The sequence below is a fragment of the Oncorhynchus gorbuscha genome, linkage group LG07 (genome assembly GCF_021184085.1).
Source record: "Oncorhynchus gorbuscha isolate QuinsamMale2020 ecotype Even-year linkage group LG07, OgorEven_v1.0, whole genome shotgun sequence".
In the NCBI taxonomy this organism is placed as follows: Eukaryota; Metazoa; Chordata; class Actinopteri; order Salmoniformes; family Salmonidae; genus Oncorhynchus; species Oncorhynchus gorbuscha.
Window position 1 is genome coordinate 54,491,467 of NC_060179.1, and position 21,459 is coordinate 54,512,925.

General features: G+C 41.3%; 2 protein-coding genes across 8 annotated transcripts in view; both read left to right on the forward strand.

The window, feature by feature from the left end:
* prkg1b (protein kinase cGMP-dependent 1b) overlaps nt 1-11,540 on the forward strand; it is a 157,200-nt gene extending 145,660 nt beyond the window's left edge. For 3 of the 7 annotated variants that reach the window (XM_046356763.1, XM_046356761.1, XM_046356765.1), the window contains 8 exons: nt 5,528-5,642; nt 7,268-7,407; nt 9,498-9,587; nt 9,701-9,842; nt 9,973-10,136; nt 10,319-10,504; nt 10,630-10,696; nt 10,822-11,540. In XM_046356763.1, the coding sequence (XP_046212719.1) occupies nt 5,528-5,642; nt 7,268-7,407; nt 9,498-9,587; nt 9,701-9,842; nt 9,973-10,136; nt 10,319-10,504; nt 10,630-10,696; nt 10,822-10,920 (1,003 nt within the window). In that variant the 3' untranslated portion in view covers nt 10,921-11,540. Of the gene's footprint in view, nt 1-4,662; nt 5,380-5,527; nt 5,643-7,267; nt 7,408-9,497; nt 9,588-9,700; nt 9,843-9,972; nt 10,137-10,318; nt 10,505-10,629; nt 10,697-10,821 lie in introns of those variants that run through there. The other 4 variants (XM_046356764.1, XM_046356762.1, XM_046356766.1 and 1 more) reach the window with 3 other exon arrangements.
* Nucleotides 11,541-15,884: 4,344 nt separating this feature from the next.
* Nucleotides 15,885-17,671, forward strand: LOC124039272 (dickkopf-related protein 1-like). The gene is made up of 4 exons (XM_046355196.1): nt 15,885-16,220; nt 16,433-16,574; nt 16,795-16,938; nt 17,057-17,671. The coding sequence occupies exons 1-4, from the start codon at nt 16,011-16,013 to the stop codon at nt 17,308-17,310; spliced, it is 750 nt and encodes a 249-aa protein (XP_046211152.1). The 5' UTR covers nt 15,885-16,010; the 3' UTR covers nt 17,311-17,671.
* Nucleotides 17,672-21,459: the final 3,788 nt, after the last annotated feature.

A 21,459-nucleotide genomic window follows, 5' to 3' on the forward strand; every position in this document is an offset into this window, starting at 1 on the left:
TCCTGGTCTCCTTTCTTATTTTTCTGCCTATCTGGGCGAAACAGGGCCTATGTTTATAAACCTTAGAGGGTGGGAGAACTCCGGGCCAGCTGTTACAGCTAGGTCCCTGTAAACACGTTTTTCTTTCTGTGGACAGTCAGTGGAAGACAGTCGGTAGAAAAAAAGGTTCCATCTAGAACCTTAAAGGTTCGGCTATCCCCGTAGGAGAACCCTTTGAAGAACCCTTTTTGGTTGCAGGTAGAACCCCTTTGGGTTTTACATGGACCCCAAAGGGTTATACATGGAACCAAAAAGGGTTATCCTATGGGGACAGCCGAAGAACCCTTTTGGAACCCTTTTTTCTAAATCTGATGTCACACAAAGCAATCTGGATGCAATTGATGTTGCTTGAAACAAAGTTTGCATCTGGGTTGCTTCGCGTGTCACCCTCACAAAAATGCCTGCATCCTAGTTTTATTGGACCGCAAGAGATACAAATCTATCCTATTTCCTGCAACTGGCTGAATGCAATGTCCAATCAATGAGCAGAAGAAAGTTGACATGACTCGTCATATCGTTCTGTAGTCATGTCAACACAGATGTCAGTGCTGATATAAACTGTGACAGACGAGACATGGGAAACGTAAATCAAAAATTCTAGACATCATGTCTAGTCATGGTTTATGTACATGGTCTGGCATTTTACAAGTGAACCCAGACCTTTCGCTGTACAGTTCCAACTGAAATTGTCCAACATTAACTGCACTGGCTAGCTAGTGTTTAAAATTCAAATAGGCAACGCTTTGGCTAGCTAGCTAAATTGTACATCCAGCATGTTGTCTATATCAATACTGTTACAATTACCAACCGGTTTGATAAACAAATAATTTATAAACCATGATGTGATTGATGTATGACAGGGTTGGATGTTGCATGCAATTTCAATTGTGTTTGAATTGCTTCATGTATCAGCAAATTTGCGTGAGATGATGTCATTTTCGATTTGCATTTGTAACAGAAATTTAGTCCAAATTGCTTCGTGTGACACAGTCTTAAGAGTGCAGAACAGCCAGGCCAGAAGCGTTGACCTTGCAGTTTCCACTTGTGTGTGTGATGGACTTCTCAAGGATAGAGAGTTCTTCAACTCCTTTCAGTCTCCCTGTTTTGTTGTGGAGATGTGTCCTACTGTCTCTTGATTTTCATGAGCCTAATTAAACTTTTCATTGTGTTTTCTTATTATATAATTACATTCTTTAAGAGAGCGGTACAATTGTCTTCAACAAAGTATCTGTAATGTTATTGGTAAATCCAATGGGTTTGTGACCTGTTGACTGCTGAAAGACTATCTTGAGAGACACTTAGGCAAGAGGAGTTTATTTTTGTGTTTGACCTTTAGTTCTAGCCTAGGCAGTGTCTCTTTGACAGCTCAAGAATAGTACCAGTGCATTCACAAGGTTAATTATGTTTTGGAACAATGACAGGAAACCACATATTGTAAATGCTGCACTTCCAAATAAGGAATAGGCAACTTTATATGGATATGGTGTGGCCTCTCATTAGGCCGAATATTATGGGTCGCTCATACTTTTGCATAAAAGTTAGCATTTGGCCCATTTTGGAGGATCAACAGAATTCAAATTGCAAAACAATTAGACAAAAAAAATGTGCAATGCATGATTTGTCCGAGATGTTAGGTTTTAGATACTCCTACATTGACCGTGTTCAACCTAAAAGACAACCATACTTGAATGTTATCCCGGTTCTTGTGGACATGAGTTATGGGAAGCGAGCTCTCCCACAGATCACCAGTTGCCATTACTGCCATATGACTGGCAGGGAACAAAGATGAGATTGATGGCAGGTCAGCGCTGTAGTAAAGCATTTATGTTTGACTGTTAGACCTCGTGCTTAGCTCTGAGAATGGAACCAGGAACCAGAAGCATCCCAAGGCCATAACATTTACGGCTACACGACCACAACAGAACTGCACATATATGGAGCTGTATTAGCTGTACAGTAGTCATTTAATGGTGGCAAAGCTGCAACATGTAACTTTTTGGTGACCCAACCAAATTCACCTAGAAATATGAGCTATAGATCTGTCATTCTCATTGAAAGCAAGTCTGAGAAGCGGTAGATCTTCTATGTGGGCTATTCCTATGCTTCCCGTTCTTAAGTTTAGTTTTTGCGTCGTTGACTTTCAGTTTTGTACACCAGCTTCAAACAGCTGAAAATACAAGATTTTTTTGTAAGGAAAATATATTTCACAGTGGTTTAGATGGTACAGTCTCTAGTCTAGACTATTCGTGCTTTGTTTTGTCACAAACTGAAATGAAAACTATTAGAACTTTAGCAATCAGGGAATGGCGGAGCGATTTCTGCATAGTGCAGCTTTAATATTAGTTTAATAGAAAATTGGGCAAATTAAATTGAAGGTACAATTACGAGTACATGGTTCGAGTCAAATAGTTTAAGATCATCAGAAGTTCACAACATCAAAGGATACACGATTCAAATATAAGATGCAAGGTAGCCTAAATGAAGGAAACACAATGAGACAAGGATAACACCAAGTTGAACTGACCTATGCTTGACTTGTCAGGTCTTCAGGTCAAGGGGACATAATCGTGTCAAATTGCTGCATTGTGCATTAACACCTGGTATCCCACTTCTATCGGGACATTTTTTGGTTATCTCTGCCCCTGTGGTGGCTGTATTGTGAAACAGGTGGGGGGTCAAACCCCTATGGGTCGGTCTTAGTTGTGCATTGACCCCTGAGGTGAGCGGCCTCATCCAGCCCCAGGTTGAGACGTAGCAGATATTTTGACAGCTGCCACGGCAGCAATAGTGCAGATATTGGAAGTAGTCATGTCAGAATGGAGGAATGTGACTGTTTTGCAGTGAGCACGCTTTTCAGCAGCAGTACTGGTATTTTGAGGGGCCGAGGGCGTAGCCGAGAGAAATTAGATTTTTTTTTTTTCACCCATATTTTTATATAAGTGTGTCTCATAACAGGACATTGTGTAGCTGTAGTATCCATTATCCATACGGTGGAATGTTGTGGTTTGAAGACACATTTTACATTTACATTTACATTTAAGTCATTTTTTTTCTAGTACTTTTCTAGCCTACAATGCCTACAAGCATTGTAGGCTACATGGCATTGTGTATAGGCTTGTACACTTACATAAGAAAGTCACTTGACTTAAGTCAGGAGGCTACTAATGCCTCATATGGGCTGTGAAACAAAATACATAAGGTTTAAGTGTCTAGAACTCGATCTGAGTTTTACATTCACAGTCCTGCTTCATGAGAAGGTCACTGTTAACCTAAACATCCCAAATGCTTCTCAGAGTCATGGGCTACCCTAGGACAAACGAATGGGATTGAAGAATGACCTAGTGGAAAATCACCACGCCGCTGAGGCCTCTGACAGTCTGGTCTACTGGAGGCATCATTCAGCATAGCTTCTGTCAGCAGCTCACCAATTACATCATGTGACACCCCATCTGTAAACTTTTTCCTCTTAAGGCCTCGGGAGAGTTGATTGGTGAAATGGACTCCACGACAAGTCCGAGGGCCACAAATGAGGGGGTGGGGGAGATGTGTGTTTAAGCCGTTACTATAGAATCCGAAAACAAAAACACTAGGCTATACACTCAACAATTACGAATAGGACACATTAGAACTGTAAAAAAAAGACCATTTACATGAGTTGAGCATTTATATAGACATTGACTAGATCTTTGGTCTTGTAAAAGTTTATAATTATTGTGTGGCGTTTAGTAAAGTCTTTACACCCGTCTACACAGTCATAGTTGAGAGTAGACCTATAAACCCTGAACCTATGGTTCGTCCTAATACGTAGGGCTTCAACGGTGGGCCACCAGACTTCATTCCGATGGGGGATCAGCTGATGTGCGTTTGGTAATGTGACTTTGGCCTCAGTCAAGGCTTAGTCAATGCGGTTCTTTGCTCCCTGACAGTCCCCCATAATGGTCCTCTCTGATTGGCTGGTGTCAGTTTCTACGCACTGCCAGAAAGCATTAAGGTGACACCTATATCCATGGATAACATTAAGTTTGTTACAGACGTGGCTAGTAGCAACACCCCTCTCCCCGGCTATGGGGACTCACGTCCCACCAGCATAGTGTGATGCAGTGGGGTAAGATCTGTGATAAAGAGGGTGTGCTGTGAGTTCATACTACTAAAATGACATGGGTGCTTCCTGTTTTGTTCACCTCAAACTCACATTGAAGATGGCTGATAATTCTCAGCATATGGGACAGATGATGCAGACACTCAGTTACATGTCCCAACACAGATTCTGGGGGATCACTCAGTAGCTCAGATGTCTGGGAAACAACCTGATAGCCTTGTTCACAGGATATTTTCAGGCCTGCTTAACTGTCAGATTTTCCATACAACCATACAGGATTATTATATTCACTCATTCACCAATTATCTGAATTGAATACCATCCTTCATGACTGTAGTTAACAGGGAATCAGTAAAATGACACTCTCCACTTCAGCTCAGTGAGGGACTACATCCTGTCCATAATGGTTCTTTAAAATGGAGGTGTGATCTGCATCCCAAGTTTATAAGTGAGGTGTAAGGCCTTGCAGATGATGGAGGCTCAGTTTGGCAGTATGGCAGGGGTGTGAGAGCTATGCTAACTGGGTGAACCTCAAGCAATGTCCAAATGCTATTAATACCAGTGGGATCAGCCAGGCAGTATTTGTAGTCACTGGTACTTGGAGCCGAGTACACTTGGCTTTTTGTTTTGACACGGACACCCACCTTAGTCGCTGTCCTGCAGTCTGGATTCAAGGCTTTAGTCTCTCCCCACCTTGTGGTCTAAGTGGACGTACTGTAAAGTGAATTCATTGACTGTCTGCAGAGTTGTTTCAGTGTTGGATTGATCTTTCTTGGATTGAACTTTTAGAAGGTTACCTCTACCTGAATGCCTGTTTATTTTCTATGTTTTGTTTGCAAAAACTCTGGGTGGTTTCTTCAAAGTAAGGATTTCTACCTTGAGGGTTGTAATTGCTGGACTCTGAACTCAACACACCCAGAGGACTCTGAGAAAGCGTACTTGGACTGCGATACACGCAGACAAAATCTGAAGATCTGGCTAATTCACCAATCTTCCACACCCAGATAACACTATATTCGAATCCTCGAAATGTGAACTGGAAATGGCGCCTTAACTCCACTTTTGAGAAAGAGCTCTTACAGATGCTGTGTAGAAAGTGTTGGTGAAGCAACAGATCAACAACTGTGTCTTGCAAGGCACATAATTCTGTTCTATTGACCATATTATTGACTATTATCAGAGGGCTCCAGTTGATTGATTGTTTTTCACTACTTGGTCAGACCACGGTGTGGACAAGATGCGTGAGTTGATCTTACCTATCCCAGTGCGGAAAGAGAGGGAGCGCCAGAACAGTCTCCCGGCTCCCTCCCCGCCATTGTCATTACTTATCGCCTCCTACTCCATCCAGACTTCTAAGAAGTTTCCCTTTTTCCACTTCAAAAAATGTAGATATGAAGCGGAAAATGCCTTCTTCTGCAACCTGAAGCTGGTGGACTTCAACATCATTGACACGTTGGGGGTCGGAGGCTTCGGACGTGTGGAGCTGGTAGGATGTTTAAATAAAGTATGTACTGTTTGTCTGTATGTACGTATATGTTTATAACGTCTTTCTCTCTTTTGTACACTGTTTCACTCCCAGTCCCAATCCCAAGGCATACTGTATCAACTGGGTAGACTGAATAGTCAAGGTTGCCCATGGATGACATCGTCAGTTTTTCCATGGTGGTAAAATTGCTAGGAGGTCCTCAAGAGTGAACACGATTACTGTAGTCGAGTGATTTCATTCTCTAGGAAAGGTCATTAGACGCAGACATCGTTGAATCGTGGAATACCTTGTTTTTGGAGCTCTACATTTCCGGACAGTTCTCGAGACACATTGTCCTATTTCATTATAAACCATTGGCGGGGAATAAAGAGTAAAAGAGACGTTGAACTTAATTGGGAGATAAAGGACAGGGAGGATCCGTGGTCTTCTTGTCCTGTAACGGAGCGGTCTCCGGTCAGGTAGCAAGAATGTCTTTGGGCTATTTGAAGTCACTTTCCACTATGAGGGGCAGAAGAGGTAATGGAGCCCTGCCATGTGACCCACAGTGTTGCATAGGAGTTATCTGAAACTTTCCAACTTCAGTCTGCTTGTAGTACAGGCCTAATAGAATTGTGAGATTAACTGCATCAAATCTAGGCAAAGACTTCAAGTATATCTAGTTGTAACATTGATTGATTTATAATTTCACACAAAACACACACATGATTTATATGTTGAATGAATATAGAAAACACTTTGGACTCATTGTACAGGTAACTGCCAAACAGTACAGTATTCTCATTGTACAGGAAACGCCAACATAAAGCACTGTGCCACCATGAGCTGCCAGAACACCCCCTTATGCTCATTTGAATTCCCTCTACAAAGTCACTGAGATATCTTCTTCTAGCCATAGTATCCAAAATAATTGGCAACTGGACATTTTTATACATGACCCTAAGCAAGATTGGATGTTAATTGCTTAATTAACTCAGGAACCACATCTGTGTGGAAGCACCTGCCTTCAATATAAGTTGTATCCCTCATTTACTCGAGTGTTTCCTATATTTTGGCAGCTATCTGTACACTGCAATGCACAATTTGAATTGTGTCAATAAAAATGAATATACACTTAAACTGACACATAAAAGAATCGAAAGCATGTAAACAGATAGCCAGATCAAGTGAGGGTTGATCAAGTGAGTGCTAGAATGGAGCAATGCGGACCAGTGGGGTCTCAAGAGTTGCGGCAAAGGAAAAGCCCAGCAGCTCGGCCTAAAGAGGAATCCCCTGCCCTGTCCTATTTTCGGCACTGCGGCATCCTCAGTAGAAAACGAGTGGCCTTTCGCCTGCCTCCAGTCATCGTGTTCACTGTAGTGCAATCCATTGCTAGACATCACGGGGATTAAATGACCCTGGAAATGTAGGTGCTCCCTGACATAGGCAATGTGAAGAATGTCTTCTCCCAGTCAAACTATTTTCAGGTCCTCCGGAGTTACGAATAGACCCATGACTCATCTGCTATTACTGGGTCACAGAACAAGTGTTAAAAATGGCTCGACTACGACTTGATCTGCACAGCCAGGACATGTTTACATCTTCGCTTTTAGTGGTGGTCGTTGACCTTGAGATGCTCTATATCTTGCGTCGTCTGTGTCCTGCAGGTGCAGCTGAAAAGCGATGAGATCAAAACTTTTGCGATGAAGATCCTGAAGAAGAGGCACATCGTGGACACTCGGCAACAGGAGCACATCCGCTCCGAGAAGCAGATCATGCAGGAGGCCCACTCAGACTTCATCGTCAGGTAGCTACATACAGTGCCTTCAGAAAGTATTCACACCCCTTGACTTTGTCCACATTTGCTTGTGTTACAGCCTGAATTCAAAATAGATTAGATTGAGATTTTGTGTCACTTGCCTACACACAATACATCATGTCAAAGTGGAATTATGTTTTTAGATTTTTTTTACAAATTGCCTTGAGTCAATAGGTATGTTATGGAAAGTCTAAATAATGTTCAGGACAAAAGATTTGGGTAACAAGTCACATAATAAGTTGCATGGACTCACTGTGTGTGCAATTATAGTGTTTAACGTGATTTTTGAATGACAACATAATCTCTGTACCCCACACATACATCTGTACAGTTCCTCAATCGAGGAGTGTATTTCAAAGACAGATTCAACCACAAAGATCAGGGAGGTTTTCGCATGGTGGTGACTGCATGATGTTGTAGGGATGCTTGTCATCGGCAGGGACTCAAGTTTTTTGGGGATGAAAATAAAACAGTATAAAGCTAAGCACAGACAAAATCCTAGAAGAAAACGTATTTCAGTCTGCTTTCCACAAGACCCTGGGAGACAAATTCACCTTTCTGCAGGACAATAACCTAAAACGTGCTGTCACGTGCTGAATACAACAGGTGTAGACTTTACTGTGAAATGCTTAATCACATGCCCTTTCCCAACAATACAGAGTTAAAAAGTATGAAAAATGTATACAAATTTGCAAATAAGAACAACTAAAGGCAATAGTAACACAAAAAAATTATGATAACAAGGCTATATACAAGGAGTACCGGTACCAAGTCAATGTGCAGGGGTACGAGGTAGTTGAGGTAATACAGTATGGACGTGTACTGTAAGTAGGGGTAAAAGTGACTAGGCAATCAGGATAAATAATAATAATGTGTGTGTGTGTGTGTGTGTGTGTGTGTGTGTGTGTGTGTGTGTGTGTGTGTGTGTGTGTGTGTGTGTGTGTGTGTGTGTGTGTGTGTGTGTGTGTGTGTGTGTGTGTGTGTGTGTGTGTGTGTGTGTGTGTGTGTCAGTGTGTGTGTCAGTGTCAGTGTGTGTGCGTGTGTGTCAGTGTGTGTGTCAGTGTAGTATGTGTGAGTAAAGTCCAGTGAGTGTGCATGGAGCCAGTGCAAAAAAATAGCATCAATGTAAATAGTCTGGGTATCCATTACATTAGCTTTCTTCAACAGTCTCTTGGCTTTGGGGTATAACTGTCCAGGAGCCTTCTGGTCCCAGACTTGGCACTCCGGTACCGCTGGCCATGCAGAAGCAGAGAGAACAGTCTATGATTTGGGTGGCTGGAGTCTTTTACAATTTGTAGGACCTTTCTCTGACACCAGCTGGTATAGAGGTCTTGGATGACAGGGAGCTTGCCCCCAGTGATGCACTGGGCCGTACGCATTACCCTCTGTAGTTGCCATACCAAGCGGTGAGGCAGCCATTCAAGCTCTCAATGGTGCAACTGTAGAACTTTTCGAGGATCTGAGGGCTCATGCCAAATCTTTTCAGCCTCCGGAGGGGGAAGAGGCATTGTCATACCCTCTTCATGACTGTTGGTGTGTTTGGACCATGACAGGTCCTTAGTGATGTGGACACAGAGGGAACTTGAAGCTCTCGACCCACTCCACTACATCCCCGTCGATGTGAATGTTAAATAGAATAATGTGTAGATATTGTACACTCCAGGGGTGCGAAGCTCTTAGAGACTTACCCAGAAATACTCACAGCTGTAATCGCTGCCAAAGGTGTTTCTAACATGTATTTACTCAGGGGTTTGAATATATATGTAAATGAGCTATTTCTGTATTTCATGTTCAATACATTTGCAAAAATGTTCACTTTATAATTATGGGGTATTGTGTGTAAAAAAAAGTATTCAGGCTGTAACAACAAAACATGGAATAAGTCAAGGGGTATGAATACTTTCTGAAGGTATGCATACTTTTGGAAGGCACTGTATATGTAGAGATGTCAGATACTCGCTAGATGTAGAGATATCTCAGCCAGGTGTCTCTACTGATATCTCTTCCGATAGACTACTTCGTTATCCCCAAGAAAAGGACGCAATTTACAGTTGACATGTTCTCTATGTGCGTTTCAGGCTATATAGGACATTCAAAGATGCCAAGTATCTTTACATGTTGATGGAGGCTTGCCTTGGGGGAGAGCTCTGGACCATACTTAGGGACAGGTATGGGAAATGCATCTCTCAACCAATTCATTTTCAAATGATACCATGTTGCCTTGCTTTCCCCTCTGCCTTCATCCTTCTGACTTGCGTGAATGTTGTCTTCCACATTGCAGGGGTTCATTTGAAGACTCGACCACACGGTTCTACACGGCCTGCGTGGTGGAGGCCTTCGCTTACCTGCATTCCAAAGGGATCATCTACCGAGATCTCAAACCCGAGAACCTCATCCTGGATCACAGAGGCTATGCCAAGCTGGTGAGTGGACAGAGACCTGAGGACACCTTCACACCTGCAGTATAACAATATGGCTCAAGACCCACGGTAACTGCTGGAAAAGGGTGTTCGGTCAATGAGAACTCATTGGCGCGCTCCTGTCTATTCACAGGTGGATTTTGGCTTTGCAAAGAAGATTGGGTTTGGGAAAAAGACATGGACTTTCTGCGGGACCCCGGAGTACGTGGCACCTGAGATCATCCTGAACAAGGGGCATGACATCTCCGCTGACTACTGGTCATTGGGAATCCTCATGTACGAACTCCTGACTGGAAGGTGAGGAAGGAGGTTTGTGGATATGGCTGTAGGAGATTTGATTGTATACCCAATAGAATAAGTGACTGGGATCAGAAGGAATGCCTGCTCTGTCTCTCATACCTGCAACCCCACTCACATCTAGATGTAGGGTTAGAGTACTACATATTTGTTTTGAATGAATGCTCCTGCTTCTTCTTCAGCCCACCATTCTCAGGGCCAGATCCAATGAAGACATACAATATAATTCTGAGAGGAATCGACATGATTGAATTTCCAAAGAAGATCACCAAAAATGCCGCCAATTTGACTAAGAAACTATGCAGGGACAATCCTTCGGAAAGACTTGGAAACTTGAAAAATGGAGTCAAAGATATCCAAAAGCACAAGTAAGTCAATTAAGTACTTTACCCTGCCTGGCTAATGGCCATGATTGCACTTTAGACTGAAAAAAAAACAACAGCAAAGATTTTTTTTTAAAACAGAGTTATCTGTTTCTCTCTTTGAAACTCAGATGGTTTGAAGGCTTTAACTGGGAAGGGTTGAGGAAAGGAACCCTGACTCCTCCAATCATCCCTGAAGTAAGTAAAAAGATGTGTTGGTTTCATGTTAAAATGATGCATCTGAAGAGCATGCCAGTGTTAGCATGACTTCATTTATTAAACCATTACATGCAATTAATCCAGCCCCTCCTCTTCTCTATCAGGTCTCGTCTTCAACTGACACAAGCAACTTTGACAGTTTCCCAGAGGACAACGATGACCCTCCTCCAGATGACATGTCTGGCTGGGATACAGATTTTTAACGCCACCCTCCATGTGTAGTAGCCTCTCCAGTAGCTCCCTAGTCCTGCCTCATAATTGACTTTTCTGGGGATGCCTTTCAAGGGTTTGGCAGCAGAGAACAGAGAGACAGACAGTTGATGATGCTGTGAACGGACAGTGACAGTGAATGGGGCAGTTGTACCGCTTTGGGTCACCAAGATGCCTTCACCAATGTTGCTCCACTCTCCTCCGAGGTGGCATTGGGACTAATGTTTTAGAACGACAAAAGTCTCTCACCATCATCGTCAACCATGCCCCCCCCCCCCACTGGATCCCCTCATGGAGAGGTTTTTGATTTCTTCTTGTCACACATTTGTATATTTAGGTTTATGTATTTGTTGTGGCTGTTAGCACTTACAATACCAGTGTTTTCAGTGATTACTTGTGATACTGAGTGGATTGGGACTGAGAGGGAGAGATTCCTGCTCACTGTTGTAGCATTTATGGACCACAATTCCAACAGGGGGGAGGGGGGGGGGTTGACTCTTTTAAACACTTGTCATCAATAATCAAAATGTTATTTTTTACAAGTTCCTTTGTATCATATTATACATTTGGATGTTACACATGATTACAACACATAAAGATGATATATTGTCTATTATGCATACTGTATTCCATTGGGAAAAAACACACACACACGCCACTTTCAATTACACACATGTAATTACACAATTTATAAGCGCAAAGTTGTTTGATTGATAAAAACTACTTGGGCCTTCCCTTCACCGTTCAAATATTTTCTAAAGCCCTACAGTGTTAAGAAATTGCATATTGGAATTTTCCATTTATTAACATTTAGTTATTTATTAAAGGTCACATGAAGCCGTTTTTTAAAATCTCAATATCAATTAATTTCTGGGTATCAACCTTACTCTGGTTGTTTTAAATTAAAATGGTAAAAAAAATAAAAAAAATAGCTTCTTAGCAAAGCTCACATTCTCAAGCAAGAACTGTCTGGGAGTGGTCTGAGTGGGGAGGGGAAAACTGAAAACTAGCTTATATTGGGAGAGAGACCAATAAGACAGTTACAAACCTATTAACTAAATGACCACCTAGTGATGTCACCAGGCAGGCCAAAACTCCATCCCACCAGAACAGGCTGAAATTTCAGGCGATATTTTCAAACAGTTTTTACACTAAAAGGGCAATATCGTCATTTTCACAATTTCACAGTATTATTCAACCTAATGGTCGGAAATATATATTTTAAAAGGGGGGGATTCTACTAAGCTATATGGAATTGTTTTAAGAAGGATCATTTAGCTATTTGATTTAGAATTGTAAGACACCTTGCAGTATATAAAAATATATAATCATTTATTAAACATGTTATTTGGCCTTACTGCTATTAGCCCATTACAAACACATTGAATAACAGATTCACTACAGGAACAACAGATAGCCCCCCCCCCAAAAAAATAACATTCTAAAGGAAGTTTGTTCTGAAGTGTCTATCCTATATCTGAGAGACATACAATAATTATTCTTTAAACATGTATTTAACCTCATATTTTTGGCACTAAACAGTCTACATAAACACAGTACTTCCATTGTTATTATTTATTATTTTTTACTGGTACCAGGGACCTTCAGACAAGTCTTGTGATTCCTGTGGGCATCCTCGAGAGTCTCATATTTCCATAGAGGGGTTATAATAGTTTGTAGGCCAAACCATTCGGACCCTACAGACGATTTTGTGAGCAGACCGATTTTTGGGATGTCTCATGGTCTGACAAACATAGCTCTAGCTCTGTGACCTTTCAGGAGATGAGGTAGTGCGACATATGCGTCTCAATCCACATGATGAGGTGGATTGAGACGCATCTGATGCAAAACAAGAAAAACCCAGATATCTCTAGTTTAAACATGACAGATTTTTTAATGGGGATTTTTGAATTATGCTAATTAGATTTCCCCGGGGGCTCGGAGATTGACCTTCCGGGAGTGCAAAGGAAGGATCCAACCATTTGAGTGGGGAAACAGCAAAGAACAGATTATACCACTAGAGGGCAAACTGGTACTGGTACAAAAACAGGCTTACCAGAGAGAGACACAGCAAGGGTTTTGTCTAGAAGGGACACAGCTTTTGTCAAAATGTATTTTTCGTTGTGGGTTTAGCAGAACTTACTCAGCATGTTAGGATACTTAACATAGCAGGTTAGGAGAATTAGGTTGAAGTTAAGAAAAGGGTTAGGATAAGGGTTAGCTAAAAGGCTAAATAATCTACTTTTGATGTCAACTTGACAAAAGCTGTATCCCATGTAAATTATGTCAATACACTGACAATTTAAAGGGAGGCAGGAAGTGGACTTTGATACATGGCTAAATACAATCAGTCTGTCATACAGAGATTATTCTGCTATTCACATGATTCATTTCCCATCAAAATGGACCTTAGAACATTAGAATTTCTAAATGAAAGGCAAGATGGCTGCTATTCTACAGGCCTCACATATATTACCATAATTTCTAACTTTTATATTGCGCTTGAAAACAAATGAATATTATTTATTTCAGGACCAGAAGTAAATATTTCTGTACATCAATATTTAGAGCTGATTTTAAAAAATATATATATATATGTATAAATAGGTTATACTTTAATTATTTAATTTCAATATTTGGGATATGTTTTGTCAAATTAAATCTCGACATATTTTCTCAAGCTTGAATGATCTTTTCATGTTGTCACCATCATCCACTGAATTACTGAAGTCGCTCACCCCAGTTCTGAACACCATTACATCGCTTTTTTTTACATCGCATTATTGAAAGTGCCTTAAAATCGATGGCGTCCAAAAGATATCTTCAATATTTGTTTTAATACTGCATGACAAGATCAAACAACTTAACCGGTCGTCATTACTTGGCTTGCTGCTTTTTTTATTGGCCATCTATTTATATGCCGTTTTCTTACAATAAAATGTAACTTTCAATCAATATGAAAGATGATGCTCCTCGTTTCATTTGGTGAAGCTGTTCTCTGGTTACTTACTCCCCGATCTGTGCTGGTATTTTGTACTGGGTCGGTAACTACAAGGCAGCTTATTTGATAGAATTACATGTCCAAATACACTGTTATTACTTCCTTTGATAACCACTCTGACCACAGGAGGGAGCTTTCAGAACACCTGACCCTCCAGGCGAAAGATTACCTTATCTAACTAAACTATAAAGTACATTTTCTGCCTGTTTATTATTTAAACCGAACACAAACGGATTTTGTGTTTGTTTAACACTTTAGGGACATGGGCTAACTAGTGAGGTTCTAGTGTAGCATGAATGGATTAGGCCGCAACCAGGTTTTCAAAACAGACCTGGCATCCAACCAAATTAATTTGCTGAGTAACCGAAAAAAGTCTGTTAAAACCCGCTAAAAGCCGAGCAAACGGACTGTTTGTAAAGACGCCATAGCTGCCGCAGTCTGATTAAGACATGGGGGTTCAGGACTGTTTGATCTGTCCTCATCAAAGGGGCCTTCACACAAGCTTCATTTTACACCACTGTAGGCTTTGGATGTACAATTAAAACAAAGCCTAAAGACCAACGAATCGGGATGAATGCTGCCAATTGACGTTAAATGAAGTGTATTGAACGTTTGTCTTGTGGTGGCCTATTAAAGCCTAACTAACCTTTGTCAACAACATCAAAGACATTTATTTCAGAGGCTTTGCCTAGGCTATTTGGCAAACATGCACTTTGAAACGGTTAAATCGTATTTTGTTCCTGAATACTTCACTCAATTATCTAGTTCGGTTATTTAGGCTATGGTTAAGATTTGAAAAATATTTGAATCACTTTAAAATACAACTTTAATATCATGATATAAGTCCCTATAGTATTTTAAAGATGTTGTTAATTTTCCCCTTTTTAAACTTATTTTAAATGGGATGTTTTGGGATATTGCAAATATTTTTTCTAATCCACTATTCCTAATTTAAGAGCAGGCTAGTTTTAAAAACTGGACAGGCTTTCTTTCATAACCCGATATCAAGCAACAGTTTTTACAATTCTCTTGACAGATGTATTGAAACTTAATTATCATGCCACAATGTTGGAATTTGCACAATAGGCTACAGCATCATGAGAGGTGCTGTAGGGGTAATTATGCTGACAACAGCTTTATCTGAGGGGAAGGGAATATGCCTATTTGATTTGATTTGATTTACTTCTGTGTCTAATTGTTTTACAGGCTACATAAGAAATTCAGAGAGACAGTGTGAAAGAGAGACCGATGTGAATTCTTTATCGCAGGGTGCCAACCAACCCATATTTATAAGTAATTCAGTAAACTTTTCATTCTCCACGATTTGCATATTCCCCTTTGATCCCCACCACTTTTTTTTCAAATCAAGTGCATTTCAAATGCCGCTAATGGGGAGTAAATGTCTTTAATGATCACCCATTAGAAAACCACGGGGCGCCTGGGGTCAGTAAGAGCCACTATTTGCAGAGGCATTTGATGACCCCTGATAGACCTCCGTTATAAAAAGGTATAAACATTTATTAACAGTAGGCTTACAACGAAAAACGACTCAATATACACAATGTAGCCCCCATTATGTTCATCATCTCGAAATACCGATTTAAGTGCATCCAGTGACACCTTTCTGGGATAAAATCGGCTGCAAATGTCCAGTGTTATCAATAAATGTGACCAGATGATGATAACGTATGAGTCAAATGAAAGACTGTAGCTGCATAACGGTAATAGGGGTAACGTGTCCATTAGAGGAAAAATGTGTCGGTGTGTCATCTCGTGACGAGTCATTGACAGTCATTGTACACAAACATTCTTGACATGTTTTGGAATAGGATTCCCGGCCAATGGGTACTTGCTGTGGGATGCGTCATGATTCGCGCCCTTCGAAATGTCATCCACCCCTTTGTTACACATGGCTGGGGGCGGGATGCAAACAACTCGGCATGTATAAATCTTGCATCAGGAATCCTGGGATTACAGTGGTAGTTTAGTCCTCCTACTAGTACACCTATCTGCCCTCGAGTTGTAGGCTACTATTGCATCTTGGAATTGGTACCATTTGTACATACAACAACCATTTATACAATGGCAATGATGCTGCCATTCGGTTATTCCGCTATCTTTTACATGCTGGTCGGATACTTTGATTCTGCATGCGCTGGATCCGTGCTTCTCAACTCAAATGCCATCAAGAACATACCTTTAGTGGCGGGTCTGAGTCACCCGATAAGCGCGAGCCCAGCCGACTTTTCATTTGACAGCGGGACCCAAAATATGGCAATTGATACCATACAGGTAAGCCCAGCATCAATTTGTCATAAAAGTTAACTATTTTATATTGCTCAAAGTAGGCTATACACTGTGTTGAAATTGGAGGTTTAAAAATGGACCGTAGATTCCCTCCGTTAAAATGAACAGTTTACCATCGGCAATATGCCTGTTATTTAAATTTGATACTATTCTAAACGCTAAATGCATACATTAATCATCTACCTCTCTTCTTTCAGTCTTTGAGTTGCTCCACGGACGAGGAGTGCGGTGACCATGGTTTATGCTTTGTGTCCCGAGGCGCATGTCTCCCGTGCAAGAGGCGCAGGAAGCGCTGTATCCGGGACACTATGTGCTGCCCGGGCAACCAGTGCAGCAATGGTGAGTAGCCTACAAGCCCCAGCTCTTTCATGTTAAATTACACCGTCAAATCTGTTCAATAGAGCCTTAGAAGATGTGTCTGAAGCCACTCTTCGCTGCTTTGAACTTTTGAAGAGAAGTGTAGTCAGTTGAATTTAAGCAATTCAACACACTTGTTGAAAGGACTTAGTGTAATTTCAAGCACATCATCTCACGTTTGATCTTCTTGTTACCTTCCTAGGAGTGTGTTTACCCAGCGATCCTGACATGGTTCAGCACATCCGAATGGAGGACATAGTGCCACCCAGCAATACACACGAGAAAAACTCTACAGTGGAACTGAACTCCAAGTTGCCCACGCAAGATCTTTCACAAACCCCAAAAGGTATGTAAAACAAATCAGTTATAATGTTTACCGTGGTGAATGGACTCCGGGTGATATATGTCTTGTTATACACCAAGCCAACAATATGCTCATGTAGTTTACTTATTTATTTGTTCAGGTCTGGAAGGAAAGCGCTGCCTGAGGTCTTCGGATTGCACAGAGGGACTTTGCTGCGCGCGTCACTTCTGGTCCAAGATCTGCAAGCCAGTGGTGCAAGAAGGTCAGGTCTGCACCAAACACCAAAGGAAAGGCACACACGGTTTGGAGATATTTCAACGGTGTGACTGTGGAGACGGCTTGTCCTGCAGAACACAGAGAGGGGGGCACAACGGCAAGGCATCTCGAAGTCTGCACACTTGCCAAAGACATTGAATCAGCGGCAATCCGTGGGTTTCGGTAGCCTTTCAGAACGTCTGACTGGAGGACTGATGTGATTTCTGACAAGACCCGTTTTGTTTTGGTCTTCTGATTTTTGTCACTCAAAAATAGCAGTGTAGTTGTGATTGTTTCTCTATGGAACTCGAGATATATGATTGTTACGGTAAATTACTGTATTGTACATAACTTATAGATAATGGCACTTAATTATTTTTGGTCACGACAACTATTCGAGGAGAAGGTGCTCTCTCTATGCTGTTATCACATTATTGTAAATGTATTAACACTGTGATTTATACAACTTTATATAGATTCTGATATAAATTTATATTTTTATTTGAAATAAAGAGTGTTAAAATATTTTACTGTCTTATGAGATAATTTGCACAATATTGCATCAACTCAAATGTATCTATAAAGCCCTTTTTGCATCAGCCAATGTCACAAAGTGCCATATAGAAACCTAGAGAGGAACCAGGCTCTGAGGGGTGGCCAGTCCTCTTCTGGCTGTGCCGGGTGGAGATTATAACAGTACATGGTCAAGATGGATGTTTGTAATTGCACGCAATCATTTCCTCGTTTAGTGACCTACCAAGGGAAAGTGGAATTGAAATGATGCAGTCAAAGGATTGATATTGGCAGTTCCATTAGTCTGACCAATTCCAAAACATGACGCAAGGTATACACCACATTTGTAACTATCGATGCATATTGCTACAGTTCTAAAACACTACTTATTATGGAAATAATGTATTAGGCTATATGGGAATCACTGTGACACGTTCCGTTATTTTACAAATCCCAACATCAAACATCTACCACTGTAGTGAGCTGTATAATTTGATGTACACTAGAACCCACCCCGTTGCTACTCATGCCTTCCATGTGGCTGTTTTAGAGAGTGACTTTTTGATTTTATTTTATTTCACCTTTATTTAACCAGGTAGGCTAGTTGAGAACAAGTTCTCATTTGCAACTGCGACCTGGCCAAGATAAAGCATAGCAGTGTGAACAGACATCACAGAGTTACACATGGAGTAAACAATTAACAAGTCAATAACACAGTAGAAAAAAAAGAGTACATACATTGTGTGCAAAAGGCATGAGGAGGTAGGCGGATAATTACAATTTTGCAGATTAACACTGGAGTGATAAATGATCAGATGGTCATGTACAGGTAGAGATATTGGTGTGCAAAAGAGCAGAAAAGTAAATATATAAAAACAGTATGGGGATGAGGTAGGTAAAAATGGGTGGGCTATTTACTGATAGACTATGTACAGCTGCAGCGATCGGTTAGCTGCTCAGATATCAGATGTTTGAAGTTGGTGAGGGAGATAAAAGTCTCCAACTTCAGCGATTTTTGCAATTCGTTCCAGTCACAGGCAGCAGAGAACTGGAACGAAAGGCGGCCAAATGAGGTGTTGGCTTTAGGGATGATCAGTGAGATACACCTGCTGGAGCGCGTGCTACGGGTGGGTGTTGCCATCGTGACCAGTGAACTGAGATAAGGCGGAACTTTACCTAGCATGGAATTGTAGATGACCTGAGAGGCTCACCACACTCCCTTTGGCCTGGTCATCTCGAGCAGAAGAACTGTATGTCCTAACTAACAAATGGAGGCTTGGTTCTAAACTCCCAGCTTAGTCAGATAGCTGAGTGAACTCTGATGTTGAACTCTGAACTTGCAGGGAGGTATGAGTGATGTGTGGTGATAGTGTCGTCATGCCTGTCCCAGACCACAAGTGTACCGTGGGTACAAGCTTTGCCTGATGCTAGAACAAATGAATTACATTTTAAAGAGGCATTGCATTAACATACTTCAGCATTCCCATTACATAGTACACAAAACATCCATCCCTGTCAAGTATTTGTTCATTCGGTATGTAGTATTCGACTTTCTTTGTGTTCCCCCACCTTATAGGTAACGAGGAACTGCAAAGTTTAAGTATTTACTTCAAGGTGTCAAGCGTGACAAAGCAGAGGGGTAGGCATTTCAAAGCACAGGTTATGCAGTTTGCAATTGTCCTCTTCCCATACATGTGCATCAGCTAGCACTAGAGAGGCTTCCTCTTGCTTTTTGTCAAGACCATCAACGGTGGTGGGGAAGACCCAACACATCGGTGGATGGAATCTCATGTAGCACAATGGTGAGGAGAAAACTCTAAATGACCCACTAGACATACAGTATAACAGCTAATTCTTTGAGGGAAAGAGTTGGTATCTTTAGAGTTTCAAATGTCTAAAGGAAAAGGGAACCCTTTTTAGTACATATTGCTGGTATACACTCATAATGAATCCGCAAACATTCAGCGTGTATCCTCTTTTGCAGTGCAATACAATAAAATAGCAATTCGCCTCTACTCAACAGTGTGAATTGTTTGCAGACTAACTCAAATACCCCCTCATGAAGAGTAGTTAAGTAACTGGAGGTTTGCAAACAAACAGAGTTAGAAAAACACCACCAATTTATGTCAAATGGGCATTGTGTTTGGTAAAGTATGTACTTTTAAACTCACACACTCAAACCTGTGTTTCTCCTTGACCTGGATGTTGAGGACAAGACGTGGTTCTATATACTGTATGTTTTTTTATGGGATGTAGGCTTTCAGGAGCAGAGAGCTTCATAATGCTGATGAGTAATTCACGACACAAAGCTGTTGATAGTGATATTGGATCTGTGATCACACACACACACACACACACACACACACACACACACACACACACACACACACACACACACACACACACACACACACACACACACACACACACACACACACACACACACACACACACACACACACACACACACACACACACACACACACACACACACACACACACACACACACACACACACACACACACACACACAAGCGACTGCAATGCAAATCATTAAACATCTACAGTATGAAACCTAAAGATAACCATTCAGCATAGTCCACTTGCTCACCTAGAACCTTTCTTCTTGATGGAGCCTTTGGCGTGTTCATTGACTGTATTAACATTCAACTGCAACCCACATCTCTTTAATGGAGTTGAAGAGTTCAAGTGCACAAAGTCCCAGTCTCTCATGACTTCATTTGGTTGCACCCAAAGCAGGTGTAACATATGTAGATATTATGGGTAGGGGTTACTCTGTTACCATACCTATTACTGAATGAGGATGTTGCTAGGCTGTTCTTTTCCAAAAAGTACACACCTGTAAGCAATATAAGTGTATGGAATATAAACTACTGTAGATATCTTTCATTATCTTTCATTATCTTTCATTTAGACGATGAAGATCATAACTGGTGAGGCGAGGAAGGGAGATTGTCGCCCCACAACCTGTGGATACACTGCCATCTTTGGCCCTCTGACGTCGGCATCAAAGGACTGAAGATGTTGATTTGATGGGAAAACAGGATGCACAGATGATAAGTAATTAAAACTGCACTTCCGCCTCCCCACTGCCCATTAGTGGCGTGACAATAAATATGTTCTCCGTCCAGTGAACTGGAATAATTCAGGGGATTTAACCTTATTGGATATAACGTGTGTGTGCCACACAACAGCTTCCTGTTGATATGGCTGAATGGGATGTACCAATTAATGTGCCCTGATGTAAATTAACTATGGTGACTCATTAGGGATATCCTGTGACGATTTTGCACTTCCAGGAGATGGCACTTGTGCGAGAACAATATTTCCGCTATTAGACTTCAAAAAGACAAGCAATATGTCCGATGTTAATAAGTACGATAAAAAAGCATGGCGTTGACTCTTTTACAATAAGTGCATAACCATTTTAACATAACATCCTGGTAACATAACATTTTGTTTTTGGGTCAGTGATATAGCAAAAGTGGTTTACAGCATTAACATAGATGACCCGGTACTTGCAGCTGTGTATTTTTACTAGCAGCCTGACTGCCACGTTTGAAAATGACAGACGTGAAGATCCAACAGGAATGATGTCCGGCGTCACACACAGGGGCTCACAGAGGAACGGGCGTCTGAAGAGCAGACGGCTGTCTGCGGGGTCAGCACACAAACAGACAGGAACAGTCAAACACCTTTACTGTTGTGGGTTTACCCAAAGGCTGGTCAGAGACAGAAATGATTTAAATCTTCAAGTAAAAGCTAGCTGATGGC

What these genes read in the sequence shown, in the direction of transcription:
- LOC124039272 (XM_046355196.1), top strand. Translation starts at nt 16,011, where the DNA reads ATGGCAATGATGCTGCCATTCGGTTATTCCGCTATCTTTTACATGCTG. An exon ending in TGGCAATTGATACCATACAG is followed by an intron (nt 16,221 to 16,432) that starts GTAAGCCCAGCA and finishes CTCTTCTTTCAG; the next exon opens with TCTTTGAGTTGCTCCACGGA. An exon ending in TCTTTCACAAACCCCAAAAG is followed by an intron (nt 16,939 to 17,056) that starts GTATGTAAAACA and finishes TTATTTGTTCAG; the next exon opens with GTCTGGAAGGAAAGCGCTGC.